The sequence below is a fragment of the Trachinotus anak genome, unplaced genomic scaffold (genome assembly GCF_046630095.1).
Source record: "Trachinotus anak isolate AG129_WGS33_773 ecotype Australia unplaced genomic scaffold, CSIRO_AGI_Tana_v1 ptg000021l, whole genome shotgun sequence".
NCBI lineage: Eukaryota > Metazoa > Chordata > Actinopteri > Carangiformes > Carangidae > Trachinotus > Trachinotus anak.
The window spans coordinates 2,563,689-2,590,664 of record NW_027273872.1 but is presented as its reverse complement, the minus strand read 5'-3'; the positions used below and the strand labels follow the sequence as shown (position 1 = coordinate 2,590,664).

Below are 26,976 nucleotides of genomic sequence, written 5' to 3'. Positions count from 1 at the left end.
TAACTTTTTTTGAGCAGGATGCTATAAAACTGCAAATGTAACGTTGCAATGAACTGGCTGATCTGTGGTTAGAGAAAACAAGCAGTTGGGTTTCTACTGTGGGCATCAACTCAGATGGCTGTCAACCTCAATACAAAAGACACGAACAGCTTCCTGAACTCTCCCTGATGGGGACAGCAGATCACTTTTGACAATAATCCCCCAGTGATGAGCAGCGTTATCTAAGCTGCTGTCGTTGGTCAGCTACGGAGCAGTTAGCTTCGTTTTCAGCGCATTGAGAGCTTGTCTGTCTAAACCTTCACACTCACACACCAGCACTTTCATCAAACAACGTGATTAAAACGCGGTAAAATAAAGCTAAAACAGAGCTAGGTGAGCTAGGTGGCCAGACAAGTTAAGTCGTGATATGTCAACCGGCTTACGGGCTAAAGAAAATACCGCTGCAACTTCAGCTAACTGCGAGTAGCCTCTTCACTCTCGGTTAGCTTAGCTAGCTCGGTTTTTGCTTCTACCGAGATGTAGCAGCCTCAGCTAACCGGGTTTGACAGATTCAATACAAATGTGAAACGTTTAATGTGAACCTGCAAGTTTTTCCGCGTCCATTGTCAGCAGATAACAGGACAGACAGCGAGCTAACGTTACTAGCCCGGAAAGCTGGCGGCGTTACAACGCGTTCAAATAACCCGGTTAACGGCGGCAGTTGCCAGCAAACATTACGAAGTGACACCTCTCCCGTCAGATACAGCCACGTTAAGAAAACAACCGCGACTGACAGGATTTTTCTTACCCATTTGGGCTCGCAAGCCTTTGAGAGTCGTTGCACCCTCCGCCATTTCTATGAAGTTTTCCCTCTGTGTTTTTTTCTGAAGCTGGGGCGCGTAACGCATCGTCGCCGGTAGGACTCGGACACGGCGGGGACGTGGACATCAAAGATCGGCGGGAGACTAAGAGGTGTCACTCTGCTCGGTTTTCGCGTATCAAAGCGCGAAAGAGGAAAACGTTCAAAGTGCTGCTGTGTGAATGCAAAGTATTGAAATATAGTCAGCTGCACATATCATACAGTAGCAGCTTTATATATAAAAGGCACACAATTTAAACACAGAATACACAGTATGTTTTGTGTTAAATGAGTTTGCCACTTGAAACGACTCAAACACAACATTTTTAAATCAAACTTGTTTTTGTTGGTGGAGCCCACATGCAACATTGCAAACAGCTTTTTTTTTTTTTTTTAAATGAGATCAAGAGCCAATAGTGAAAACTTCAAACATTGCCCTGGACATATGAACTCTCCCACACCCACTTTCAAGAACACTGCATTACACTAAAATTACATTTTATCTACAGTCTATGATTACACAGGACAGACCAGTGGTGGAAGAAGTGTTCGGAGTCTTTACTTTATTAAAAGTCAAAGTAAAATACTGCATGAAGAATCCCACTTCAGTAAAAGTACATAAGTATTAGTACCACAATGTAGTTAAAGTATTAAAGTAAGAGCGCTGGTTTGGTCCCTCTGACTGATCAATAATTACACATATGACATCATTAGATGATTAATACTGAGGCATCAGTGTGTGGAGCGAGTTTTAACTACTTTATATTCAGCGTTATATACAGGGACGCCAGATAAATCTGAGGGGTCATGAGATGATTCATAGGAAAAACAAAGTCCTGATACACAAATCTATTTTTGGACTTTCGATCTGTGATTTCTGATGAGATGTTGGATCATTTGAACTTTTATTGAAATGAAACCATGTGAGAAGTTTAATGGGGAAATTGCTATTGGTTGAGCTGTTAACAAGTCATAGACATCTGAAATGTAACCCCACCTGTGCTTTTTGAAAGATGTCAGAGGCCCAAAAAGTTGTAAACCAGGTTTATTCTTACAGAATGTGTTGTATTCTAAAACCTTCTTATATTGTCCACTGAAAAAAGTAACTAATAACTAAGACTGTCAAATAAATTCAGTGGAGTAGAATATTTAACTGGTATAAAATGTAAATACTCCAATAAAGTACAAGTACCTCAAAATTGTACTTAAGCACAGAACTTAATTAGAAGTTCTTAGTTATTTTGGTTCGAATTCGTGCAAACGTGCCAAACATTACTGAGTAGTGAGTCATCTTTTTAACACACGATCTAAGCGTGCTAGAAAAATACTAGACACTTGCTACGGCGGTCGAGCGCGCCCCCTGGCGTTTATGGAGTCATTATTGCATGTTCATAAATTGAAAGTTCATCCATAAGAGATGCTGACAACACCAGCTATTAAGTGTCAGAAACAGTAAAAAAAAAAAAACAGACACGGTAATTTCACGAAACAGAAATGTTCAGTTACACAAACACAGTAGGCTACTTTAATGATAAAATAGTTTACCTTAGATTCAGAGAATTCTCAAAGTAGAACGCAAATGGGTCTTAAATAAAACTGTAATCTTCACCAAGAACTTGTTCATCATTTGCTTTTAAGATGAGATGAAAAAAGAAATTTAAACCTTACCAGATTTAATGTGCTGAAGAAAGTGCAGAGCTGGAGATCAGGGAAAATGGTCAGTTGGCAAACCTCTCCTTGTGAGAGAATAACATTTTCTCAGAGCTCTATGTTCTTTCTCTTGCCATGAACACAGCATCCTCTGTCCTGGTCTGTCTCACATGCTTTAGCCAGAGGGCCTCTCATCTGTTTTACACGGTAAACAGGAAGTAACACCGCATGTAGGGTTCAGTGGCAATGACCTGGATATTGTGTTATTTAACATGCAAAGCACAAATAATTACTTCTACTCATTGTACAACTTATCAGTCTTAATCTATTAAACTGATTAATTTATACAGATGGAAACCATTAAGCAAACAAAAGGGACATGAAGTGTCGGAAAAGGTCAGCACTTTGGGTATTACTTTCATGCCACTTATTTCAACTGAAGGTAATATCACATTTCACTCAAATTCAATTAAAGTAAGTGCAAAAGTGTATTTGCGCCTTAGCAATAAGTATCAGGCATAATGGGTTGGTAACAGTGTTATTATGCAAAGTGGGTCAGAAACAGTGGGTAACAGTTGGAGTCATGGTAACACATCCTTAGGGTCTAAGTGGCCACTTGTTCACCACAGCTCTGTGTATCCTAGCAACAACTTCAGGATTAGGCAAGAGCGCAGCAGCCTGGGCCAGCTGGGGCAGCAGTGTGTAGGTGGAGGTGCGCAGGTATTGAAAGAGGTCCTGGAAACCTTGGAGATGAGCGATGATCTGAGGTGGGACACCCAAAGACCTCCCCAGTCTCCTCAACATGCTCCTGTCGTCAGCAGAGTCAAGCAGCAGGGACAAGTCCTGGACCGAGTCATAGTCGAGCATCTCAATACTCTGACCTGGACAGAGTCAGAATGACCAGCATGAACTTTAGCAAAGAGTCCCAAACGTATTCATAGAGAGATCAACCTGCCCCCAGGCAAAATCCATGGGCCCTTGTATGATCAAAATGGGTGACTACTTTTACTGCCGGAGGAAAACATACATACCTTGAGCCATCTCCCATATCGTCTGCAGTTTTTGCTCCATCTGATAATGACACAGAAAAGAAGGAAGACAAGACGGTGAGACAAAGGCACTGCTGATTCTGATATTATCCTTACTTTAATTAATTGATAAATAATGAGTTCATTTGTAAATATATATATTATTAATGTCAATCATTTATTAAGAAGAAGAATAAATCTTTTCCAGTTACACCTTAAATTGAAAATATTCTTGTGTTTCTCTGTTTCATAACATTAAAGATGGAATATCTTGGGATCTGGCAGCAGATTAAAGATTTAACTTTGGACTCTCATAAGGATTGATCAAGTAATCTGGTATTAAGGCAGAATTGGGAATTGACCCCAGGCTTTGCCTCATAACAACTGCCTCTCAAAGTCTTATATTGACTGTGACCTTTTGATCAATAGGTCACAGCCTATTGATATAATGACCAAGTGGCTTCTTGTCATTATATTGTGTTTGTCCTTTTATCTTTTCACGCAATTGGGGCTTAGATGTCACCACAATGGAAATCAATTCATTCCCATTATTCTGATAAGATGGCTGAAGTCACAGCGGTAGATAGATTTGAGTGATCACAGATCTTATTGGTTTGTGTGTTGACCACACTGATCAATTGACCTTAAAACAATGGTATTATCAGAATCACTGTGCACTAACCACAGTACATCATTAAGATCAATAAAAATTATGTCGCATCTTGAATACATTCTCAAACTTGAATTGTTGAGCAGTGAGTTTTTCTATTGACAACAGTATATTATATTTCTCTACCTCTTCTGTGTCGTAGCAGCTGCTGTGCTGCTCCTCAAGTGTGATGTTCTCTTTCTTCTGACCGGAGGGCTTGATGTTGGCGGTGACATTAATCACAATAGAAGTAGGATGCGCCTCATTGTCATGGCTCAGTGGGTTTAGGCCTCTGGGAAGAGATGCAATTAATGAGACAGAGGTAATTTGAATGAGTAATCATTCAGTATGTGGTATTTGCAAAGCACCTTGAGGAATCCTCAGCTGGAGCAGTTGTCAGAGAAGGGGCCTCTGATTGTTTCGCCATTGTCTCTATGCAGCTGGACAGAGGTGTGTGCTGAAGACCTCCTGCAGAATGTGGTCCCTCAGGTTCATGACAGTGCTCTGGAACCCGCTCTGAATATTGCAACAAGTGTAGATGATCCAAATTTAGCCAAGCAAACAAGAGACAAGTGGAGGGGAAGCAGCAGAAACATCAAACATTACGTGTCTAACTCACTGTATCTCTCAGCAGTCAGCAGGGAAGCCCAAAGCACCAGAGCAATAAGAAAAATTGAGGAAGCCGTTGCTGAACCAATCAGGACCATTGAAAATGTTTCCTCTTTTACTCCTTGATTAAACAAAAAAATCTTTCAAGTCAAACTGAATACACTAAACAAAAAAAGATTTTCAAGAAAATCCATAGGGTTACTCACTCTTCTCTTCAGGCTCTTTGAAATTTCCCCAGGGCACAGTGACGACACCCTCTGTCGGAGAATGATACTTATAACTTTTCCTTGACAATATCTCTGGGAAATCATCAGTCAATAAAACTATTTATACAAGCTTATTAACATTGTACTGTCATTCGATCCACGGTTGGTCTCTGGATCTTACCTGCTTCAGAGCCTTGAGCTGTGAAAGGCAAACACTCTTTATGGACTGTGTCATGGCTGTAACAAGGAACACAGGGCAGCTCCACTTCCCCAGTCAAGCTCCTGAGTCCATAATACCTGCACACATGACCACATTTGTACACCTAACACAAAAACAAAATGATAGCACTTAACAGATGATGTGTGTCTGGGCTGGCATTGTGGGTGTAGCTCACCCTGGGAGGCACTGCCCACACAGGGCGTCACTGGTGGGTGAGCATGCTGTCTTCTCCAGGCGGTTCAGCAGGTTGCACTGGGTGCATCTTCTGCAGGGAGCCACACCTGTATCAGAGCTGAACCTCCCTTCCTCACACGGCGTACACACTCCTTCACCACCATCTCCAAAGCCACAGTCCTGAGGATGATGGACAAACTGACTTGGAGCCACGTAGCAAGAACGGCAAAGAAAGGAAAGTGAAAGGGGAAAAAAGGTGCTACCATGGTAATGTGTTATATGTGTTACCTGTGAGAGCTGCTCTCCGGGCCCACATACAGGGCATGTAACACAGGTACCATCAGGATGTAAGAACTCTGTCGGATCACAGCTCTGCTCAGATTTCACCTGCACACACCAATTCTGAGGAAATACAGTTAAAATGATCAGTGGTGGAAGAAGTATGCAGACTCTTTACTATAATAAAAGCAGAGGAACCTCACTATTAAAATAGTTATGTCCAAGTAAAAGTCCTTCAGTTAAAATCTTTAGTAAAATTTTAGCAAAAATGCACTTAAAATATCAAAGTAAAAGTGCTGCATTGTTCTGCAGAAAAAATACTTTTTGATTTTTTTTATTATATATTATTGAATTTTAGAAAACCTTGTTTCTTAGTAAAACCGCATTAATTTAGTTTAAACCAGTTTTGAAAAATGTCTCTTTCTATAGTGTCTTGAAATACGAAAGAATAAGATTGCAGGTTGTGACACTAGAATTATGATAAATTACATTAATTGACAGGTTAACTTTTATTTTTAAGAAAATACTGTAAGACTTTAAAGACTAAACAAGGGACTAAAATGACTCTATGAGCAGAGTCTAGATTTTATAAATTTAACACATGTTTTGAATATAAAACCTTAATCTGTAATATAGAAAGTGTCAAAGTGACCATAGCAAAGTAAACATAAGTACAAAGTACAATTTCTTATCTGAAATGTAGTGCAGTGTAAAGTATAAAGTAGCACGGGCTGTAAATATTGTACTTAAATCCAGTCCTTGGGTGAATGTACTTAGTTACTTCCCACCTTTGACAATAATGATCATCTGGAAATAATACAGCATCACATAGTCAAAGTTTTGTAAATCTATACAAGGAAACTCTTTGAAGGTCAGACTCACCATAAGCAGAGCAGCATAAAGACAAATCCCCAATGGCAAACTGTCCATGGTCCTTCTCTAAGGACTACCCACTTCCTTGCTATAGTGGAATTACAACCCTAAAAAACATATATATTCTCTTTTGAACACAATTTTAAAATTTGGCAACACTTCATCTGTCAAACTTTCCTTCCACACTATGAGGAAAAGTACACAAATATATAGATTGCTAAAAAGTCTTGAAGATAAAAGCAATACAAACTTACTTGGCAAGTTTCAACTGATCCATATTAGCAGTGTATTGCTCATAGACTAATCTCAAATTAGCAGCTTCCACCAGTGGCAGTGTGGTTTGCCTCCCTTCATGCTTCTCCCCATTCAGCTGTTGGGCAGGCAGTGGTGGGAAAGATCTTTGGGAATCCCCCTCATTCTACATCACCTGTGACGCAAGAGAGGTTCCCAACCAAAGTGTCCACCAATGGACCAATGAATGCAAGACTTTCAGGTCTCCCACCTGGGCACCTCACGTCACACCTGGTCTTCTCACATTCCCTCCGGGGAACCCGCCTGTTTGGGGTACGGCTTCTCAGGCGGGGAGGGAAGGAGGAGGAGGGGAGGGAATTAAAATGCATGAATAAGACCCTTGTTAACAAACCTGTTTCCAACAAAGATACATTGTGTGTGTGAGTGTGTGTGCAGGCTGAAATAAAATCTTTAATACTATTACAACTATTGTTTTGTCCTCATACTGACTCCACTGAGGGGAGACAAGCTGAAGTTGAGACCAAGGTTGTGAATCAGAGTTAGACGAAATTATACTGTTGTAATATACTGTTTGACCACAGTGTGGTAGCATGGAGCCATAAAACTGACAAAAACATCATTTTACCATCCTGACAGGAAATTATAGGAATAAAAAGGTTATTGAGTTATTGACATACATTAACCATTTGAATTGTTTAGGTTTAAAGGTTTAGGTTTTGAGGTGTTTAGGACGTCTCTCACTTGTGAGTCACTTTGGATAAAAGCATCTGCCAAATGAGTAAATGTAAATGTAAATTTAAAGGAAAGCTATACTATAGACTTGCCTTACTTTCAGCTCTATACAGCTGAGAACAAGACACACATGTCCGTCATACGTCACACAGAAAAGCCAATTAGATTTGTTTGACCACTTATCACCCGAGGACAAGAGTAGTACAAGAATATAGAAAATTTATGACAGTGACAACATCACATATAGAACGCACTCACACTCATCCACACACACAAACACACACAAACACAACCTGGTGGTCTCAGCCAAACCAAGATCTTTGTCGTAAGCATCATCTGTAGAAGCAATTACAGTTTACGTAGATGATGTTTCATGTTTATACGACAAATCACGGCATCTTCTGCTTTTAGCTGCTGTGCGCCATCAGTGTTCATTAGAATAATTTGTCAGAAGCATCCATCCCCATGCAGGAGGAATTAAAAAAAAAAAAAGGAAGCTTGCATAACAATACTAAACATAAAGCTTGTTATGTAGAGTACATCTGTGTCATCAACATCGACACCACGCAGGGTGTGTGTCAAGTCAGACTATTTCTCAACATCCTTCAGTCTGTCATTAAACTTGTTAGGAAACTTATTCACATTAAAACTGTAACTAAAAACTCTCACACTGATACCAGGCGCATTCAAACTGAACACAAAGAACTGAAATGTGTTAATAGGAGAATCTTGAGATTTGTTTTTGCAAAGGTTTCACAGAGTTATGGTTTTAATGTTATCGTGCTTGTTGGTTATGTTTATTGCCAGTGATTAATGAGTAACTCACAGAACTAAAGGGAGAGGGTGTGGAGGTCTTCTTATACAGAAACGAAGTGACACCAGCCTGCAGACACAGCTCAGCCAGCTTCTCATGGACTGATGTTGATTGTTTCACTTCTCACAAAATAGCTTTTGGATTGGAGAGCATGGTAAGTCTCAGTTATTAACATAGTCATACAGATATAACCCTAATGATTCTGTTATTTCTTCACAGTGAATCCGCTCTTTCAATTTTTGTCACCTTTCAGCAGATGACCACTTGACTGACACAGAAAGCCCGAAAGTGTTTTGGTTGCTGCCATGAACTCCCTGTCTCCTCTCACTGTCTGTCTGTGTATACAGCTATCAGCATGTCTTCTGGGTTCAAGTAAGATTTCAGACCAACCAAATGATTTTAAACCACTTGACAATGTTGAAAGTCGTACAAAAATATTGCAGCGTGATAACTGTGAATACAAAGAGCGTCTACACTTTTAATGTCTTTAGCTGTCTCATTGCCTTTTTATTGTGTATATGTGATTTTACTGCCACTTGTGGGACAATTAATATCTGAACTGAACTGAAAGAACCTGAGAATGACTGATTGTTTAATAGCATACATATCTCTCAACATTGTTTTGATTAAAAACCTGCAATTTAAGTCTTTATCTGTCTGTGTCATTTCAGCTGCCTCTGCTGGTGCCAGCCTGTGGGGTAAGAAAGTGCACTTCACTGGCCGTCCGTGCTTATGGCAGCTCCAACCAGACGCCCCGGTACCGTCACTCAGGGAGCTGAGTGTATGCATGCTCTTATGCCACAACTTTGTAACACAGTGGACAGGTTTTGTCTACAAAGCACCAGGACGTAGAAACATAGAGTTGGGACTTGGGGGCACAAGTGCAGAGCTGACAGTGTGGCTGTTGGAGAAGGCACACCATCTGAAGTGGGAACTAAAATCGAATCAATGGTCCTCTGTCTGTATCACCTGGTCGGGCCGAGCTCGGAGGCTGAGGACCTACGTTAATGGAACCATTCTGTATGAGGCCTCCCTGGATCCCACCCTGCCCCAACAACTGGCTCCAAACGGCACACTCACTCTGGGGGTTTCTCATTATATAGACGCAAATGGTGAAGTGCAGTCAGAGACTGGGAATAACTTGCTTGGAGAGATTGGTCTGTTCAGGATATGGGCCAGGGAATGGAGTCCTGAAGATCTGCAAAGCGACAGCTGTGTAGATGGAGACGTGGTGAGCTGGGACCTGCGGCAGTGGAAATACAGTTGCCCTCCTAAGCCTGACAACAACCTACATTGTGGTAAATACAATATGATCTCTTTCTATTGAATTTCATGGTCATCCACTTACAGCTGTCTGAATTATTTCCAGAGTTTCCTCACCTATTCACATAACAAGTCAATCCACTGCAGGTGAGAGCTGAATGAGTGCCCAGATAACACAATTTGCTGTTCATTAACTAAACTTTAAGGTCAAAGAAAAGGTAAACCAAACAATCCTGGGTTCAGCAGGAACTGGGTCAAAAACTTGTTGATAGGTCTAACATTCTTTGGAAATTAGCATATTTCCTCTTCTTCTTTTTTTTTTAGCATGGTCATGCTACAAAATCAAAATGTGGACATTCATAGCTCATAGTTCTGAGCCTGGAAATTGTTCGGTCTCGCTGGAAGGAGTCACAAGAAACTGGGTATGAAGAATCAGCTGAATATGTCATTGAAATTTGATAACCACTGACTTTGGACAGTCATATTTGCCCTTCAAAATAATATACCTTTGTTTGTCGTCTTATCAGCTGGAGAGCGTGTTCCCACCCAGCATTGCTGTCCATGACATCTATGTATCATCTCCAAGGTAATGCAACTTTATTTGGCAAAACACTCCTCTCAGCTGACAGTGGTAGAGATATTCAGATCTCAGTAAAAGTAGCAATGTTGCAAGATATAAATACCTAAGTCAAAGTACAATCTTGCATTGAAAATATAATTTAAATGAATGCATGAAAAATGGCAAAATTAATATATCATATTATTGTATCATTACAGTACAAGTAGCTCTTGACAGGACTTGAGTAAATGTGCCTTCCACCTCTTTTAGCTGGTTTGTCATCAAGACAGAATAGCTGTGTATGTGTATTGGCAGTGAATGCACTCCTGTCTGTAATTTATGTTATCTCTGTTCCCATACAGCCATACCTGCCATGTGGTTAATAATTCTGCCGGTCTACATGTGCAACAACGTCAGGTACGGCATTATTAAGAGTCCTCAGTTTGATTTTCCATGGAAAGAAGCAGCAATATCCTCAAATACCAGCTGATTAGAGAACAGATGAAAGACTTTTTTTTTTTAGATTGAGACAATGTTATTTTCCGAGGAAATGAATGACGTAGGAGAGCACTGAGGTCAGTTCCAAGGCAGGGTGGCTGTGAAGTACATTAAGAATAAGCAGTGGTCACTGAGTAAGTGAAATCATATCTGTGTTTTCAGGGATCGAAAACATCACCTGGCACCTGTGACAATTGGTAAGATGAATTTCAAGACCTACAAAAACTATATGACTTGAAAAGGGATACAGTAATTGCAGTACATATGAGGGCTGCATGGCAAAGGAGATGATGGGCAAAGGCAAATATTACCCAAACCTACAGGTGTAGTACAGTTTATGTAGAATTAACTCATTTTTTTGTGGTTTACCCCCAGTTTCAGCAGTGAAGTCCATGTGAATGTGGATCCTGCTGCTAATGTAGAAGCAGTTCAGGCAGATATCACTGCACTTCTGAATTTGACCTTCTCTGACAACTTCCTCCACCTGACAGCTGACCCTGATAGCATCAGCATACTTCCTGTGGGTACGTATCTTCTGCACAGCATATGTCAGTCCATGTCTCACATACACAACCATAATGCAGCCAGTGTTGTGTTTAGGGGTTTACTGTCTCTGTCACAGATTAACCAAACACATGTTTTTATTACCATGCTTATTGTCTTTGAAAAAGGATGTATGTTCACGTCACATGACGTTGACCCTCCTGAAGTGTATTTACATACATAATTGCATTATATTTTTCCAGCTTTCGCCTATATATACAAAGCAGACTCTGGGTTTGACAGGAAATGTTGAGGAAAAGCTCATTAACAAATCCATTAAATTGATTCAATTTACCATGCACTCTCACTGTAAATGTTAAGAGGCTGATTCAAAAGGATATTGCATAGATGCACTAATGAAAACAGGGAGAAATGCCTGAAGAAATGAGTGACTATTCATTATAAGAAATTATAAATAATTTGATTCCTGTTAGAAATTATGCTATTTTTATTTTAGATTTTTATTTGATTGTCCTTCTTTAAGCTTTAGTAATTAATCATTTCCTTTGTTTCTTTTAGAGAAGTTTGCTGTGGTGACGGAACCACCAACGACTGTCAGCACTGGTGTTATTACATCAGGTGAGCATGCAAGAAAGGTCAATGGTAGTAGTAATTTTATTTTCCTAATGATGTGCAGCCACATCTGCAAGACAGTCTGTTTGTGCTGTTATTTTGGGAGATTTTCTTGTCAATCATGTCATTTAATTCACAGGAACAGGTCCGACTCAAATAGTGCCAGGTCGCCCTGCTAACATGTCGACTACAGGAGAGCCTTTAGATCTCAACGAGACTGCCGGTCAGTTCACCAAACGACTCAGATGAATCATTCTGTTTATGCAGCTCTTTCATTTCCTGTTTCTTCTTCAGTGCAATTCAGTTCTGTCACGCAATTGGACACTAAAGCCGCATGAAAACATTAAACAATAAAAACACAGACAAAGGTGGCTTCAAATTGAAGCACTTATTTCACGTGACATAAATGAAAACTTGAAGGGGGTGCACCTAATTTTTGAAAATCTTAACCATGTAACCATAGTAACCATTGCCACATGTTTAATTTTAGAATTGTTGTGTCTCAATTTGACTATGAATTGTCCTTTGAATTATGTCATTATATGGATAAAATACACCAACCATCTTTTCATCCCTGCAGTTGGAGCAGATACATTCTTTCGTGTTAATATGACCTTAAGTATGACCGGCAGCCCTACAAACCCAAAGGATGTCATTGAGAAATGGGTAAGAGACTCACTACTACTGCATTTGAAAACATTTTTTTTTACTAAAATGTGCTTACAGTGCCTTGTTATCCTCTGGCATAAGGTGAAAAAAGAACTACAGGTGAATAACACCATGCTTGTGCTGAATCTCATCATAAAGGAGAATGTTGGCAGGTGGGTCACATGGTATTATTTCATTTTCTTATATTTGTCATATGAAAGCTCTGGTTTGTTTATATCCATCTGTTATATTTCACAGGAACATGGAGCAAAACAATGGACTAACAGTGAGTATGCCCTTCAGTTTAGAAGCAAGCAGGTTTTAGGTAATGCCAGGAATAATATCTCTCATGACTGCAACAGTTGATATTTACTTTTCATCATCTCTCTGGTTTCTCTTCTCTTAGACTTCCCATCTCCAGCAAAAACAGTAGGTTACTAAAATAAAAAGAAAATAATAATTATAATAAAAGATACCACTTCTGGCTGTTTTGTCATAATGTATACAACTTCATTTGTATTTCATTCAAAATAAGTATTGTCATTCCCACTAATAGTGTGTTTCATCAACAGATATTATTGTACCTTCCATATTCAGGAGTACAACATTAACAGTGTTGCAGAGATTCTAACTTTCATTCAAGCTGCACTGACATCAAAGTATGAAAATGGCTCCATTATTATTCAAGCAACGAATGTGACTGTCAAGCACATAAGTAAGATCGATTCATAACACAAATAAAAAGAGAAAGATATGTTTCGTTAAGGAATGAGATATTAATTTATAACTTACATTTTTTTTTCTCTGTTTTAGTGCCTGAAAACTGTTCAGAAGAAACTACTTCAACAGTTTATGGACAATATATTTGGCCTGAAACATTTCCACAAGTCAAACAAGAAATGGGATGCAACAAGCCAAAATCAGAAAAAGCTTACAGACTTTGGTAGGACATGTATTTCACCCTGTGGATTTAGTATTTGACCAGAGACAATGAACATTTAATTGCCATATTGCAAAATTATGGCCTAAACACATGTCAAAAGTCTGTCATTTTTATTAGCATTGCTTATCATGCAATAAGAATAGATGATTTACTCTTTGACATTATAATAATATAATAATAAAGCATATCCTGGGTTATAATTGAGACACAGTGTAATAATATTCAGGGGTTAACTCACACCAGCCGCACAGAGAGTGAGTCATCTGGCCTGATATTCATCCTGGTGATGAAATATGGGGAGAAAATGGTGATTTTTTATTGTGTATTGCTCTATTTACTTGTACAGATCCTGCTCATCTTTGTCAAGAACAATCTGTTTCCATAGAGACAGCTCGGCAAGACAAGAAAATTCCCTCAATTACAATGTCCTGTTCCAACCAGTCCTCCCACTGTGCACACAAGCTCTGCCCCGACACACGTAATGATCATGGATCCCTGCCAGCCTGCAGCTCAGGCGAAAATCAATTTCCTATAAGTGAATTATTAGTGTAATGAAGGGCTTCAATCATTTCATACAAAGGTCTTGTATCATTTGATACAAATATCACTCAAGGGGAAATGACTGAGTAATATGGGTTATCAGTTTTATGGTCTATGTGTAACACTGGATTGATGCTTATTAAGACAATCATCCACAGTTGACTGCAATGATCTTACAAACTGAGGAGGCAAGCGAGAGATCCAATGTACCATGTCAGGGAAATGTGACTTCTTCTTTCCTCTTCTGCCGCTTCCCTCCCTCTGATTCTCTTCTCTTTTCAGCAAGTTAAACATTGAAACTGACACGACCAGCTGGGCTGAGCCTGATATGACAAACTGCAATCAACTGGTGACCATGTCAGACCTTGACAATATCACAGTCACTACTGGTAAGAGCATCAGTCACATACAATCTGGTTTATCACCGTTTCTTTTAGAAATCAGAAATTGAAATTTCAGGAAAAGCATTAACCAAAGCTATTGAAGTAAAACTAATTTTCTCTTTTTTTTAATACAACAAAGCACAGCAAAAAGCATTGATGACATAATTTATCTCTAGGCAACGCAGCTGAGGTTGTGGACGTAATTCAGAACCTTGTGGATATCCAGTTAAATAAAAGTGCAGAGCTCTCACCCTCTGAGCTGAATTCAGTGGTGGAGAAGCTCAGTGAAGTGGTGGATATCAGCGTCATCAAACCTGCTGTAAGTGGTGACATTGTCAATATGATTGCTGATATCCTACTTTCAGAAACCGACGTCACACCAGTGGCTAACATGTGAGTATAGAGGAAAGTGGAAGTCTGGTTTAACTCAGTAAATATGAACAAAAACATTTAAACTTATATGCAAGATTTTATTTTCCACTCTTATTTCCCTGTTAATCCATCTGTCTTTTCTCTCTGGTAACAGTGTCCTTAAACTGACAGATAAAATGGGGGACAATATGGATTTCCCAGGTGAACTTGTAACTCTAACAGCTCCCACACTGGCGCTTTCCATGATCAATGCAGATGCAGATGGATTCAGCGGCCTCACCTTTGGTGCGTCCTTCGGACCATCTCTGTCGATTCCAAATGTAAGACGTTATGAATGCTGATATGCCGTAATGACGACAGCACGTTTTACTTATGAGCTGTGTGTGTGAACTGCACAGGTACAAAGAAATGCCCTTTTAATGTTTTAACATCATCAAATCTCGACTGTTTAAGGACAACTTGTGTTGCGTTAATGTCCTTGAACGATGAGGAAATGCAGGAAACTTTTAATAAACAGATGTGGTCTGAGGCATTCGTGGCACATTAAGCTGCAATGAAGAAGTAAATGACAAGAATGGAAAACCTGGTGGTCAACAAAGGCATCTTAAATTTCCAGATTTATATTTGAAACAACACTTTAGATTAACAGAGGAGACAAATGTTTATCAGAATTATTTTTGTTTTTCAGACTTTTGTAAGCCAGAGCTTTCTGAATAAACCCATCCCAGACACAAATGCAACTATTTCTCTGCCCTCTGAACTCCACAACTTTTTCACAAGGAATACAACTCGTGTTCAGTTTCATTTCTATGGGACAGATGAACTTTTTCAGGTACTCTCATTTAATTATTTTGTTAATGCTTGACATCTTGTTCTTTTCTCATTTTCATTGTTGTTGCTGTTGTTATTGTTTTTGTCTTTCACTTCCTCTCCTTTTCCAGAAAGAAACTTCAGTATTGTATGTAAACCATATAATGTTCCCAACCGTTCACTTTTTTCTCCTGGAGTTAGATGAGAAGATTGATAGCACACACATACCAGTGGGATTAATGTGAAGCTATAGCCAGGAGGTGGGCTATCTTAGCTTAGCTTAGCATAAAGACTGGAAACATGGGAAAACAGCAGCTAGCTTGGCTCTGTCCAAGGGTAACAAAAGCCACATGCCAACACCTCTAAAGCTCAATAACTGATGCATTATATCTGGTTTGTTTAACACTTGTTATGTGGGTGAGACTATTTCTTGGCTGGGTGCAATGACTTCCTATGGTCGCCAGGTATCCAATGAAAAAACTTGTTTTTACACTTTGGCTTTTGTTTGATTAATTTGATTCAACAAACAAGATGCAACAAGTAGATTTTGTTACCTTTGGACAGATCCAGGCTAGCTGTTTCCACTCTCTATGCTAAGCTAAGCTAACTGGCTGCAGGCTGTATAACTTTATATGAACTGCACATACATGAGAGTGGTATTGGCCTTTCTATGTAACTTTCAGTTAGAGAGTGAATAAGAATATTTTACCCAAAAATGTAAAACCATTCCTGTAGGAAACAACAAGAAAATACGTGTGGTATTATTTTCTGTTACAACCATAACTTTCCCACCGCTTACAAATTAAATATTTTAGATATGACAAATCTCTGTAGCATATTTTATTGATCAATGACCTTGGTAAAACATTGCAACCACTACTTATTTACTGTGATTTATAGTCCTGCCACAGTTAATGTAACCATTGTTTAAATTTGATCAGGACCACGATACAACCAATACAACAGAGAGCAGCTTGACACTGAACTCATTTATAGTATCTGCCAGTGTCAATAACACTCATGTGAGCAACCTGAAGGATCGAGTGGTGGTGACCCTCAGTCATCTCAAACCCAAACAGGTGAGAAATTACTGTATTGGTTTTCAGTTCACCAGGAAGACGACAGGTTTTGAATTTAACTCAGTTCCTGTCTTTTCTTTTTTTTTTTTTCCAGCCAAAAGACAAAGTACAGTGTATGTTTTGGGATTTCCAGAAGAACGGTGAGTTGAGTATTATTTATTACATATATTTTATATGTTTACAGTTTCGGTTATTTACAGTAACTGAACCTCGTAGGACTTTTTAGGAACAGTAAAGGTCCCTAAAGCCTTAACCAAACATTGTGCGTGTTTTTATCTGTTTGTTCACGTGTCAGGTGGGCAGGGTGGCTGGAACAGCAGAGGGTGTGAAACCCAGACTGTTTCTTCTTATCAGACCAGATGTCTCTGTAATCACCTCACACATTTCGCTGTGCTCCTGGTGAGTCATTAGTCTGTTTTTTATAAATTAAACCAAGGAACAAACCACCTCCTCAAGAACCAACATAATGTCTACAGTCTGGTCAGTTGGTGACTTCTTTATTTTCTGCCAGTAATGCAAGATGCTGCTGTTGGAGCCACAATGTGGGTTTTTTAAAAAAAATGTAAATACTTAAAACTTAAGTGTGAAAACTTAGACCATTATAAATACTTTTTTAAATAATTATCAGCATCCAAGTTTTCACAGCTTGCACTGCTGCTTGCCATCTCGTCTCTTTTAATACTACCACCAGGGGGTGCTAATACCAGAAATGTAAAAACACTGATTTGAAATATAAGCTTTGTCCTGTGGGTGTTTTGTCATTCAGGACGTGTCCAGAACCGACATCAGCGAGGCAGACAGTGAGATTCTGACTGTGATTTCATATTTTGGTTGTGGTATATCCTCCATCTTTCTGGGCATCACTCTAATCACCTACATCGCTTTTGAGTAAGTCACATACACTGACACTGATTTAGTGACTTATCATATTGAAACACATTGTAAAAGGGTTAGGAGGAGGAGTAAGAATTGCTACATGTGTTAATTACATTTTAGCATTAGTTAATTGCGATTAAAATACTGCAAATAGTGACCATAAAACCTTCAAGAAAGACTTTTCATTTATCTCTCTGTCACTGAGTCTCTCAATCTTTATCTCGCGCACACTTCAGGAAGCTGCGTCGCGACTACCCATCTAAGATCCTCATCAACCTGTCAGTTGCCCTGCTGGGGCTGAACATGATATTCCTTCTTGACGCCTGGCTCTCATCCTTCTCCAACTATGGTCTGTGCATCGCCACTGCTGCAACGCTGCACTACTTCATGCTGGCCTCTTTCACCTGGATGGGCCTGGAGGCTGTGCACATGTACCTCGCCCTGGTCAAAGTCTTCAACATCTATGTTCCTTCCTACATTCTCAAGTTCTGCACTGTAGGATGGGGTAAGAGAGAACTCCTATTGAAGGAGCAAAACTCCAGGGTCTGTTGGCTTTGATTGGCTGATTGGGCTCAAGATTGAATTTTGTGACTTCAGAAGAATTTCCCAATTAACATCAGTTACAAGTATCCTGGAAAGAATTATTTATTTAGCTGCCTTTACACCTATGTAAACATTTATTTATCACTCATTTATGATGAATTGCATCTTTGCCTATAGACAAATTTCACATTTTTGTATTTTCAGTGAAGACTCTCTGGGTTATGCTAAAAAAATCTTTTAAAATTACATTGACACAAAATGTGCCTCTAGAACATTTTGTGTGTGTTTTCACAGGTATTCCTCTGATCATAGTCAGCCTGGTGCTGATTATAGATAAAGATGCCTACGGCAGCACTGTGGCTGAGGAGGCTGCAGTCATGCTTCAATACACTGACCAATTGTAAGCACCGGGATCATCATGTCTTAATTGTGTGATTTAAATGTGAGATTCGATCTCATATGATATGTTGTTGATGGCATTTATCATAAATTATACGAGCGTCTTCCTACCCCCAGCTGCTGGCTGCAGAATGATGTCTTCTTCTACGCGACGGTGGTGGCGTTTGTTCTTCTGATCCTGTTGTGCAACATCACTGTGTTCATCGTGGTCCTGATTCAGATCAGACAGATGGGGGCCAATAAGCCCTCAGCAAACAGCCGCAGCTCTCTGCAGGACTTGCGGGCGGTGGCCAGTCTCACTGTCTTGTTAGGCCTGACATGGTCAATGGGCTTCTTCTTCTTTGGGCCAGGCAAAGTGGTCCTGATGTACCTGTTCTCCATCTTCAACACTTTACAGGGTAAATATAAGCTGTAGCTGGTATTAGATAAGTATTAGCTACAATGGAGCAGATCATTTTCAACATATTTTTTATTGTGTTATCTCAACTTCACATGATTGTTTGGACATTTACCACCATGCTTTACACACATTTACAATTTCAATGTTCTTCTATCTATATAGAAGCACATAGTGATGAGTTGGGTTTTATTTATTTATTTATTTTTAGTAATATATTATAACGAAACTATGAAATAAAACCAAGTGTTAAGAGAAACAGAAAAACAAAAAAATAAGATAACTTATATATATATATATATAAAGGTGATCAAATGACTGAGGACTGAGGTCTGCTATCTCTGCTCTTGTGTCCCAGGTTTCTTTGTTTTTTTGTTCCACTGTTTGATGAAGGAAAATGTGAGGAAACAGTGGAGAATTCACTTGTGCTGTGGACGTTTCAGACTCAGTGATCACTCAGGTACCTGTTGTAAAGCAAAGCAATGCTTGTGGTCAAACAGTATTACAGTATAATGGCCAAATGATGTGGTGGAGAGATGTATTTCATCCATTGTTTTCTCTTTTGTGTTTCCTGTGTTCAGACTGGAGCCGCTCCGTAACAGCAGGTGGCCGCTGCAAAAAGAAGAATCTTGTTAACGGTGACTCAGTCGCTTCTGACGACACCTCCACCATCAGGAAGGTCTCAGACTCGTCTACAGGATCAGCACCAAATCACCACCACCAGGGGGCATGAGTGGCCTCTGGACCTGCTATACTGTAGACCTCTCCAGCAGGGCCTGTCCTATACTTCTGGGGCCCTAAGCAGAAAAAGTTGAGGGGCCCTGCCTCGCAGTGGATACACAGTGAAGAATTCATAGAACCAGCTAACATATGCAATTATAACTTTTACGCATTTTATTTGCACATTTATCAACATGATTTCTTGCTGCAGATCTTTTACTGCTAATTAAATACACCCACTGAAACACTTGCCATTTGTTGTGTGTAGTTTTCTTAATTTTGAAGTTTATTAGTTATACATGGGGTCAGTTTGTTGTAAGAGAGGACAAATTATTAATTTACAATTGCCAATATACAGTAAATGTAACTTACCAGCAACACTATCGGTTGTGGTATCCTCTGCACCGGAACCGGGAGGTGAAGTAGAGTCATCTGCAGCTGCTGTGTGGGACAATTATAAAATAGTCATAGATAAAAATAAAAAAAAGAAAAACATGCAGAGTAGATAAAAGTAGATAAAAGAAGATAAATAATACAAGGTAATATACAAGCACAAGGACACAACACAGTTAATTGTGATTTTAAAACTTTTAAAACTATTAAAATGATCATGTAAATTTGAAAAGGAAAATGTAATTCAATGATAACATTTTTTACACATGTATGATTACACATTGTGATTTAAATATATAATCATGTGTGAAGGAAATTAGATGTAACACTTAACAACAAAATAAACATGACTTGAGGAAATACAATGAATTAAACTACTCACTTAACGCACTCAGGAACAAAGGTGAAATGATGGAGGGAAGCAGCTCAACTGAAGGACAAACAAGGAGAATGAGCTCACCTGCTTTACAGTGACAATGTTCAAATACAACAAGCAGACAGCTTTCATTTACATTTAAATGTCACTACACAGAGGTAAGATATAAAGAATCTGAAATGTATTACAGTCAGTGATAAGATGCTAAGTGTCAGGAGTCTGGTCGTTATTGTGATCCCAGCTGTGGGCATCACTGCAGACCAGTGGGTTTAGGACTGACAGGGCCTAAATGCCACTGAGATCCACTGTGATATGCAATATTTATTGTTATTGGAAACTTTGTGATTTTAAAACAAATCTGAAGTGATATGTATATGATGACATTTTAATGTATGCGTAACCATAGGAAGCAGGAAAAATGCCAAGTGTTTAACCCCTTCCTGTTGATCCTCTTTTGGGAGGGTGAGATAAGAAAAGCTGAGAAATTTTGACCCGAAAATGAGCAATGTCTGAACACTTGAAGGCCGGTGTAGGATTCATGATACACTGATAAAGTGAGATCTGCAGGTTAGATTTGCTTTCTAAAATAATTAAGCTCCAGCAGGAAGGTACCTGAACCTGCCAAAAATCTTTGCAAAGTAAACATGGGTCTGGTAAAACCCAGGTGAGGGTCAGCAGGTCTACGTGTTTCCCTCACAGTGAACTAGTGAACTAGCTTCCATCAGGACGTTTTACTGTGATGAATCCTGAAGAATCAGGGGAAGATATCTGTTAGTTTCTCCATAACATACTGACATTATACATGAAACATCTTCCACCTGAGTGAGTCATCGTGCACATGTGCAGTAGGTACTCCTGTTCTGTGATGCTGCAGCCAATACACAGGATTATGTAAAACCAGTTTCAGAAACAATATAAAGCTTTACTTTGATCCAAGGCTGCAGATAATGTTTACTGTTCAAAACTCCACAGACTTCATATAATTTGCCACAGGATGGAACAGGACGCTGAGATCAGAAAACAGAAAACAAAGTCATGACTGTTGAATGAGTGTTGAAACCAAAGGGTTTTTTTTTCTTTCTGTACAGTTGCTCTCAATTTTCAGTATTGTTTTTTTTCTTCTTTTGCTCTGCTGTTTCCTTTGAGGGTATTTTCTAATACCATCCTTAATCTAGATGATTTAAAAAAACATATCAGTTTATGTTTTCCCTTCAACTCTGACAGTGTGACAGTAAAAACAGCACCAGGACCCTGAAACTGAAGCAGCTAAATGGAATTCAGCCCTCGTGAATTACTGTGCTGCATCACAATGTCACACTGTGTCATCTGGGAGAAAGGCCCACAGTCTTTCAGTTTATATGCAAACTAAACTAACCGGTGACACATTCCTTTGTCCCATAAAAAAAATAAAATAAAAAAAATGATGCCCTTTATTTTACATTACTGAATGTTTAATCATTTTCATTGATAAAAAGCCACTTTGTTGTGAAACAGTGTGATTTGTTATCTGTTATCTCTTATCAAAAAAACCAAAACTCTAAGAAACAACAGCCAACAAGTCAACCGCAGAAGTAACTGGCTTGGTCTTTTTTCAACCTGATAAGTGTAATTGGTAAAAACCTGCATCATGTTTATGTTATATTGTATGACAGGTTTACTTTCTGCTTTAATATCCATGATGCAGATTTTTTTTTTTACTTGACAGATATATCACTAACAAGTCACTGTAGAGCTGCTCGTAAACTCTCTACAACTTTTCGACAGAGGAATGTTTTAATAAGGTGTCATTCAGGCTCTGGAGGAACTTGCTGGATGGCATTCTGTTCATAGCTGCTTGTGCCCATCACACGCCCTCCCAGTCGAACACATCAAGTAGGTTTGGAGGATCTGTGAGCAAAATGTTTGGTCTGTAGTGTAGAGGAAGCGAGGAAAGGCAACTGATGTCGGTTCTTCGAGTGTGATCGATGACTTTGATGTTTAAGCTGAAACCAGGTGACAATTTCTACAACAGTTTTGGATGCTGCTCACCTATGCTTTGATGAACCAGTCAATGCAAAGACGAACTCCCTGGTCATCTTTGGTCAATCATCAGGTCAGGTAAGAGAAGCAAGTTACTTAAACTATTAATGTGTATATGGATCAATAATGATGCAATAATTTGATTCTTTGTTCACAAGTTGGGTTTGAAGTTCTTTTAGGTTTTACACAACTCATCTTTTAATCTGACTACATGTTCACTCCTTCGGATTCATATAGATTTCAATTCTAAATGTTGATGTAATTTTTCCCCCTCCAAAGAAACCAGTTCAAACTTTTTGTGCAAACCCTCATACATAAAATATTCCTTATTCTTGGATGTTTAAATGTCTATCTATCATTTTTCACTGATTACAAAGTAAATTCATGCAAATGTTCATATCTCTAAGCTTATTGCACAAACTCACCTTCCACTGTGGAGGTTCCTGTGCACTGTGAGTGTAAGATGTTACTGAAAGACACAAATAAGGAGGGAATTTACTTCACTTAAGAAGAGTTTAGTTTTTTTTTCAAGTCTTGTTTTGTCTGTTTTCAGTCACGACTGACCCATGGAGGATAGAACAGAAAGTCCGAGAGCTGTGAAGGTGGAGGAGCATTCTCGGTGTGTCATCCTGACTTATTTCCAGGGGGACATCAACAGCATGGTGGATGCTCACTTCACCAGAGCTCTGAGTAAAGGCTGCAAGGCCAAGGCTCCGGGAGCAAAGGCAAAGAAGCTCCATAAAACTGTTAAATTGGGTAAGCATATAAAATCAACAGTGTGTGACCTACCTGGCTACAAACTAGACAGTCAAGCTCAGTCACCCTCACTGCATGGCTTCTTTCTTTGTGTGCTCCAGAAAACACCAGCCCGTGTCAGGGCATCGCTGCAGACTCTTACACAGAGTCACAGCCCCCTCCTGTACCCGGACACGTCCTAAACTTCAGCCCTGCAGACCACACTCCAGGCTCATGGCACTCGCTCACTGCCAGGGCAGGAGAGGGCCCAGGTTTGCCATCCATCGCATACTCCCTGTCCCCAGACGGGTTGAGCCTCACTGGACAGCAATACGCCTCATCCCTGCTCAACCTGCTGCATAGTGACAGGGGGGAGATGGGACCCAGCATAGCGTCCAGCTCCAAGCCAGAACTGCTTCCCAGCTGGACGGTGCCTCAAGGGTTTAGAGAGTCTGTGGACCCTGCTGTAGGATTTGAACCTGGTAAGTCTGCAGCTACAATACAGCATCTTTAAAAATAACTTGAATACCTGGACCTCAGGTAGATAACACTTTAGGATCCTCAGTCATTTGAGAAAGCAACAAAATGAGGAGTTCCTCTACTTGTGAATCAATAATTATATAAAAGGTAATGAACAGTTACTAAAAACTGAGACTTTCCCAGTGGTAAGTATTTAATAATTAAATATCTGTGGATCTACACACGCACAACTTTCCCTTTTAACCAGGATGAATTATCCTGGTTAAAACAGTCCACATGTGGTATACTAATGAAGGGGAGTACTAAACAACCCGTTCAAACAGTCATTTGTCCTCTGTGGCTCTGGAGAAGATTTCCAAAAATCCAGACAAATAACCCCTGGTAATGCCATAAGACTCGTCTTGCTCAGGATATAATAAAAATATCTTTACAAAGTGCCTGAGGGGAACTCTTAAACAATTACTAAATGGCATGCAACCAATTTTACTTCCTTGTTATGAATGTATGTGTTTCTATTTATGTGTCCCTCTATGGAAAGTAGAAGCATCTCATTACTCAACTAATGTAACCAGCTGAGTTCTTACTGAAAAAGCATTAACACCATACTGGGAGAGACAGCTGAGGTGTAAAAAAAACAAAAACAAATCAGAACACATTCATTTTAATATTCATATTCATCAGTTGGTCATGATGCATACCCAGACAGCAGATATGATGCATTACTTATTTACTTAAAAACAGCAATTATGTGTCATTTTGCACCTTATTCAGAGTTAATTATTCGTTGTAAAAATGGTCAGTAAAGACATGTAGACAGTAGACCACCTATCATATCTGGATGGTCTAGCAATAAGGTTAATAACCAGTTAGTTCCTGACTTCCTTGTTGGTAACCTTGTTAACCTGCTTAGAAATTATTGACATTTTGTCTCCTCTCTGTCAGAACGGCGCCTGGACAAGAAGGACTTGTACTGGTACTGAAGAGAAAGTGACTGGAGCAGCACAGACCACACAACGCACACATCAGAAGTTATATATACAGCCGGCTCTCTGTTCCTACAGTTAGCTGTCAGATGTTTTCTCATTGAATAGTCCTCATCATCTGAGAGCTCACAGGGATGAACCAGCAGCACTTCCACCCCCCCACTCTCTCCGTGTCTCAGTGAAATGACCTCAGTACGTCAGCATGTACGAACTGGAACAGTCGTTCTGAAAGGAAACACTCCCCGACAAACCTGTTCTTCAACTCTGTCATTCCTCTCGTAGATCTCCGAGCACTGTATATGTTGTTGCTCCCTTTGCGGTGGAGTTGGATGAAGGGCATTTTCTTGTGTCTTTATCAGGCACTTCTCTTAGTGGGCCTACACCAGTAAATAGACCAGTATTACATTATTACATTGTGAGCCTCTTGAGTGTATAAATATTGATGTTAATATCTGTCTGCAGTTTACCTGGATGAGTTGTAATTATAAAAGGATAGTGATGTATTGGTAATGACTTGTTTTCTCTAATCTTCAGTTTAATCTTTGAAATGTGTCATGTACTTTACAAAAATTGAATCATATACAAACTTAAATAAATATCTGAGCAGACGATTAAAAAACTCTTAGTAAATTCATCTGAAGTAAGAGAATCAAAGCGGCTTTGTAAAGAAATGAGCATCGGACAAACCACACAAAGTGAACAATAGTGACACCTAATGGTAAGATTGATACTACAATCTCAATGAGCCGTGTACGATATGACATAAAAGACATGGGATCAGTGATGGAAAGTAATTAAGTACATTTATTCAAGTACTCCCACCCGACCTTTGGGTGGACCTAAGGGGCACACAACACAACACCAATGACCCACATCAGACCAACAAGACAACAAAGTCCAGAGAGTTTATTTAACACAAATATATATCAATAACCAGACACCAAATCAAGACTACAGAAAACATAAAATACATCAAATACTACAACCAAAGGAAACACAACCCCCCAGACTGAGAGCTGCACCTCTGGCTCCTGATGCCGGCACCAGAGCTTTTAACCCTTCCTGCACTGACCAGGTGCATCTCCTGGAGGTTTAATTGGGAACAGCCTGGTCCGAGCTAAAGGAGACACAGGACAAGAAAAGACTAAAGGCACCAGGAACAACATGGTGCCGTAACTGCCGTAACATTTAAAACATATGAAAAGTTTTTAAAATAAACTGCTCAACAGTATGAAGTAGTTAAATTCGCTTCACTTCGCCCAACTACAACATTACAGTAGCACTTACATGCTAATGCATCACTGATAATGATTCAAAAATATTCCCTTTTCATACTTGAAGTACATTTTGTTTCAATACTTCCATACTTTTAGAGTAGTAAAACTGCAAATGCAGGACTTTTACTTGTAATGGAGTATTTTTATATAATATATATATTAAACAAATACACAAATGAACCGTTATGAAATGAATAGTCTTCTGAATTAATACTTACACTGAACAGTGACCAAATGCTTTGGTCTGAATGAACGCAGTCAGTCAGTCAGTCACATACTGGATTACAAAGACTTGAAACAATGTCTTTCTCACACTATATTTCGTGTTTTATAGATTTATTCTATATTGAGCACTCTGGATCTCTTTAATTGACAGTCAAGTTTATCTCTCACACTCAAACCCAGGTAAGGAAATTTGTGGTTATTTTATAGTTGAATAGATATTTGCTGCTGTGTGCAGCGAACTCCCCACAGCTGCATTAGAGCACAGCTCTATGACTTCTTGTCTTATCAGCAGAAAGTGTCAGACTGACATGAGCTTCAAATGAGTTTATACAGACACTTTTCCTTCAGGAAACACACTGTTCATCAGCGGCATCAGCCCAAAAATTTCTCAGCTCCATTCATCTGTTTGTGTTTTTCCCTCTTTACACATCCACATGACCTATTTCATTTAGTGACCTGCAAAGAGGACGGTGCAAAAGTAGTCTCATTAAAGCTGTGAAGACTGCAGTGGGTGTACTTCAGTAGAAGTTTGTTCGTCTGTTGTCGTTATGATGTTCACACCTTGAGTTTGGTTCTGTCAGTAACAGCTTTACCTTTAGGTGAGGAGGTTTAATGAAGTTCCACACATAGATTACACTTTTTGAAAGGTGTTAATATTTGGACAAGACAGTTGAAGTTGATTCTGACTTCAGATAAGAGGAAGTTAGGAATGAAAGTAGGTCATGACGTAGTAAGGCCTAGTCTAGTAGCATACCGGTCATTTTAACATAATCACATCTTGTTAGCAAGATTAATGGCCCACAGCCATAGCAACAGAGCGGTGCTTTAATATATGTTTGCTATGTTCACCTTCTTGGATGATCTAATTAGCAGTAAACACAAAGTAAAGTATAGCTGAGTCAGATGGGAATGTTATTTCTGTACATTTTTGGATTGTTGCACAAACTGATCATTTGACATCATGGTGCTTGATGAAAAGTCTGCAGTCATTACAATTCATCCTGAAGGACACATGAAT

The 26,976-nt window shown here is 39.3% G+C and overlaps 4 protein-coding genes across 15 annotated transcripts in view; 2 read left to right on the top strand and 2 right to left on the bottom strand.

The window, feature by feature from the left end:
* The window catches only part of map7d3 (MAP7 domain containing 3), a 28,703-nt gene extending 27,770 nt beyond the window's left edge, over positions 1-933 (bottom strand). For all 12 annotated transcript variants that reach the window (XM_071458486.1, XM_071458487.1, XM_071458491.1 and 9 more), the window contains exon 1: positions 788-933. In XM_071458486.1, coding sequence (XP_071314587.1) covers positions 788-887 — 100 coding nt within the window. In that variant the 5' untranslated portion in view covers positions 888-933. The remainder of the gene's footprint in view (positions 1-787) is intronic.
* Positions 934-2,340: 1,407 nt separating this feature from the next.
* Positions 2,341-5,013, bottom strand: LOC139606367 (uncharacterized). Its single transcript, XM_071458474.1, has 5 exons — positions 4,785-5,013; positions 4,534-4,681; positions 4,313-4,457; positions 3,520-3,559; positions 2,341-3,369 (listed from the first exon to the last, which is right to left on the bottom strand). The coding sequence occupies exons 1-5, from the start codon at positions 4,870-4,872 to the stop codon at positions 3,086-3,088; spliced, it is 705 nt and encodes a 234-aa protein (XP_071314575.1). The 5' UTR covers positions 4,873-5,013; the 3' UTR covers positions 2,341-3,085.
* A 3,340-nt stretch (positions 5,014-8,353) lies between these two features.
* On the top strand, positions 8,354-19,720 carry adgrg4a (adhesion G protein-coupled receptor G4a). Its single transcript, XM_071458283.1, has 29 exons — positions 8,354-8,478; positions 8,578-8,696; positions 8,996-9,622; positions 9,912-10,009; positions 10,115-10,173; positions 10,509-10,563; positions 10,807-10,841; positions 11,020-11,168; positions 11,707-11,766; positions 11,900-11,983; positions 12,341-12,426; positions 12,511-12,581; positions 12,667-12,694; positions 12,815-12,837; positions 12,981-13,123; positions 13,222-13,351; positions 14,174-14,280; positions 14,451-14,667; positions 14,801-14,966; positions 15,335-15,478; positions 16,398-16,535; positions 16,630-16,675; positions 16,831-16,934; positions 17,302-17,423; positions 17,648-17,916; positions 18,249-18,354; positions 18,471-18,751; positions 19,109-19,210; positions 19,332-19,720. Exons 2-29 carry the CDS (start codon positions 8,630-8,632, stop codon positions 19,481-19,483), a joined length of 3,669 nt encoding a protein of 1,222 aa, XP_071314384.1. The 5' UTR covers positions 8,354-8,478; positions 8,578-8,629; the 3' UTR covers positions 19,484-19,720.
* Positions 19,721-22,148: 2,428 nt separating this feature from the next.
* Positions 22,149-25,075, top strand: LOC139606295 (transcription cofactor vestigial-like protein 1). Its single transcript, XM_071458378.1, has 4 exons — positions 22,149-22,336; positions 22,812-23,014; positions 23,116-23,475; positions 24,416-25,075. Exons 2-4 carry the CDS (start codon positions 22,825-22,827, stop codon positions 24,451-24,453), a joined length of 588 nt encoding a protein of 195 aa, XP_071314479.1. The 5' UTR covers positions 22,149-22,336; positions 22,812-22,824; the 3' UTR covers positions 24,454-25,075.
* The last annotated feature ends 1,901 nt before the right edge of the window (positions 25,076-26,976 follow it).

Coding starts and splice junctions, on each gene's coding strand:
- LOC139606295 (XM_071458378.1), top strand. CDS start 22,825: ATGGAGGATAGAACAGAAAGTCCGAGAGCTGTGAAGGTGGAGGAGCAT. Junction 23,015..23,115: donor CCATAAAACTGTTAAATTGG/GTAAGCATATAA, acceptor TGTGTGCTCCAG/AAAACACCAGCCCGTGTCAG. Junction 23,476..24,415: donor TGCTGTAGGATTTGAACCTG/GTAAGTCTGCAG, acceptor CCTCTCTGTCAG/AACGGCGCCTGGACAAGAAG.
- adgrg4a (XM_071458283.1), top strand. CDS start 8,630: ATGAACTCCCTGTCTCCTCTCACTGTCTGTCTGTGTATACAGCTATCA. Junction 9,623..9,911: donor TGACAACAACCTACATTGTG/GTAAATACAATA, acceptor TTTTTTTTTTAG/CATGGTCATGCTACAAAATC. Junction 12,838..12,980: donor TCCCATCTCCAGCAAAAACA/GTAGGTTACTAA, acceptor TTTCATCAACAG/ATATTATTGTACCTTCCATA.
- LOC139606367 (XM_071458474.1), bottom strand. CDS start 4,872: ATGGTCCTGATTGGTTCAGCAACGGCTTCCTCAATTTTTCTTATTGCT. Junction 4,458..4,533: donor CCAGCTGAGGATTCCTCAAG/GTGCTTTGCAAA, acceptor ATCTCTTCCCAG/AGGCCTAAACCCACTGAGCC. Junction 3,370..3,519: donor GATATGGGAGATGGCTCAAG/GTATGTATGTTT, acceptor GACTCTGTCCAG/GTCAGAGTATTGAGATGCTC.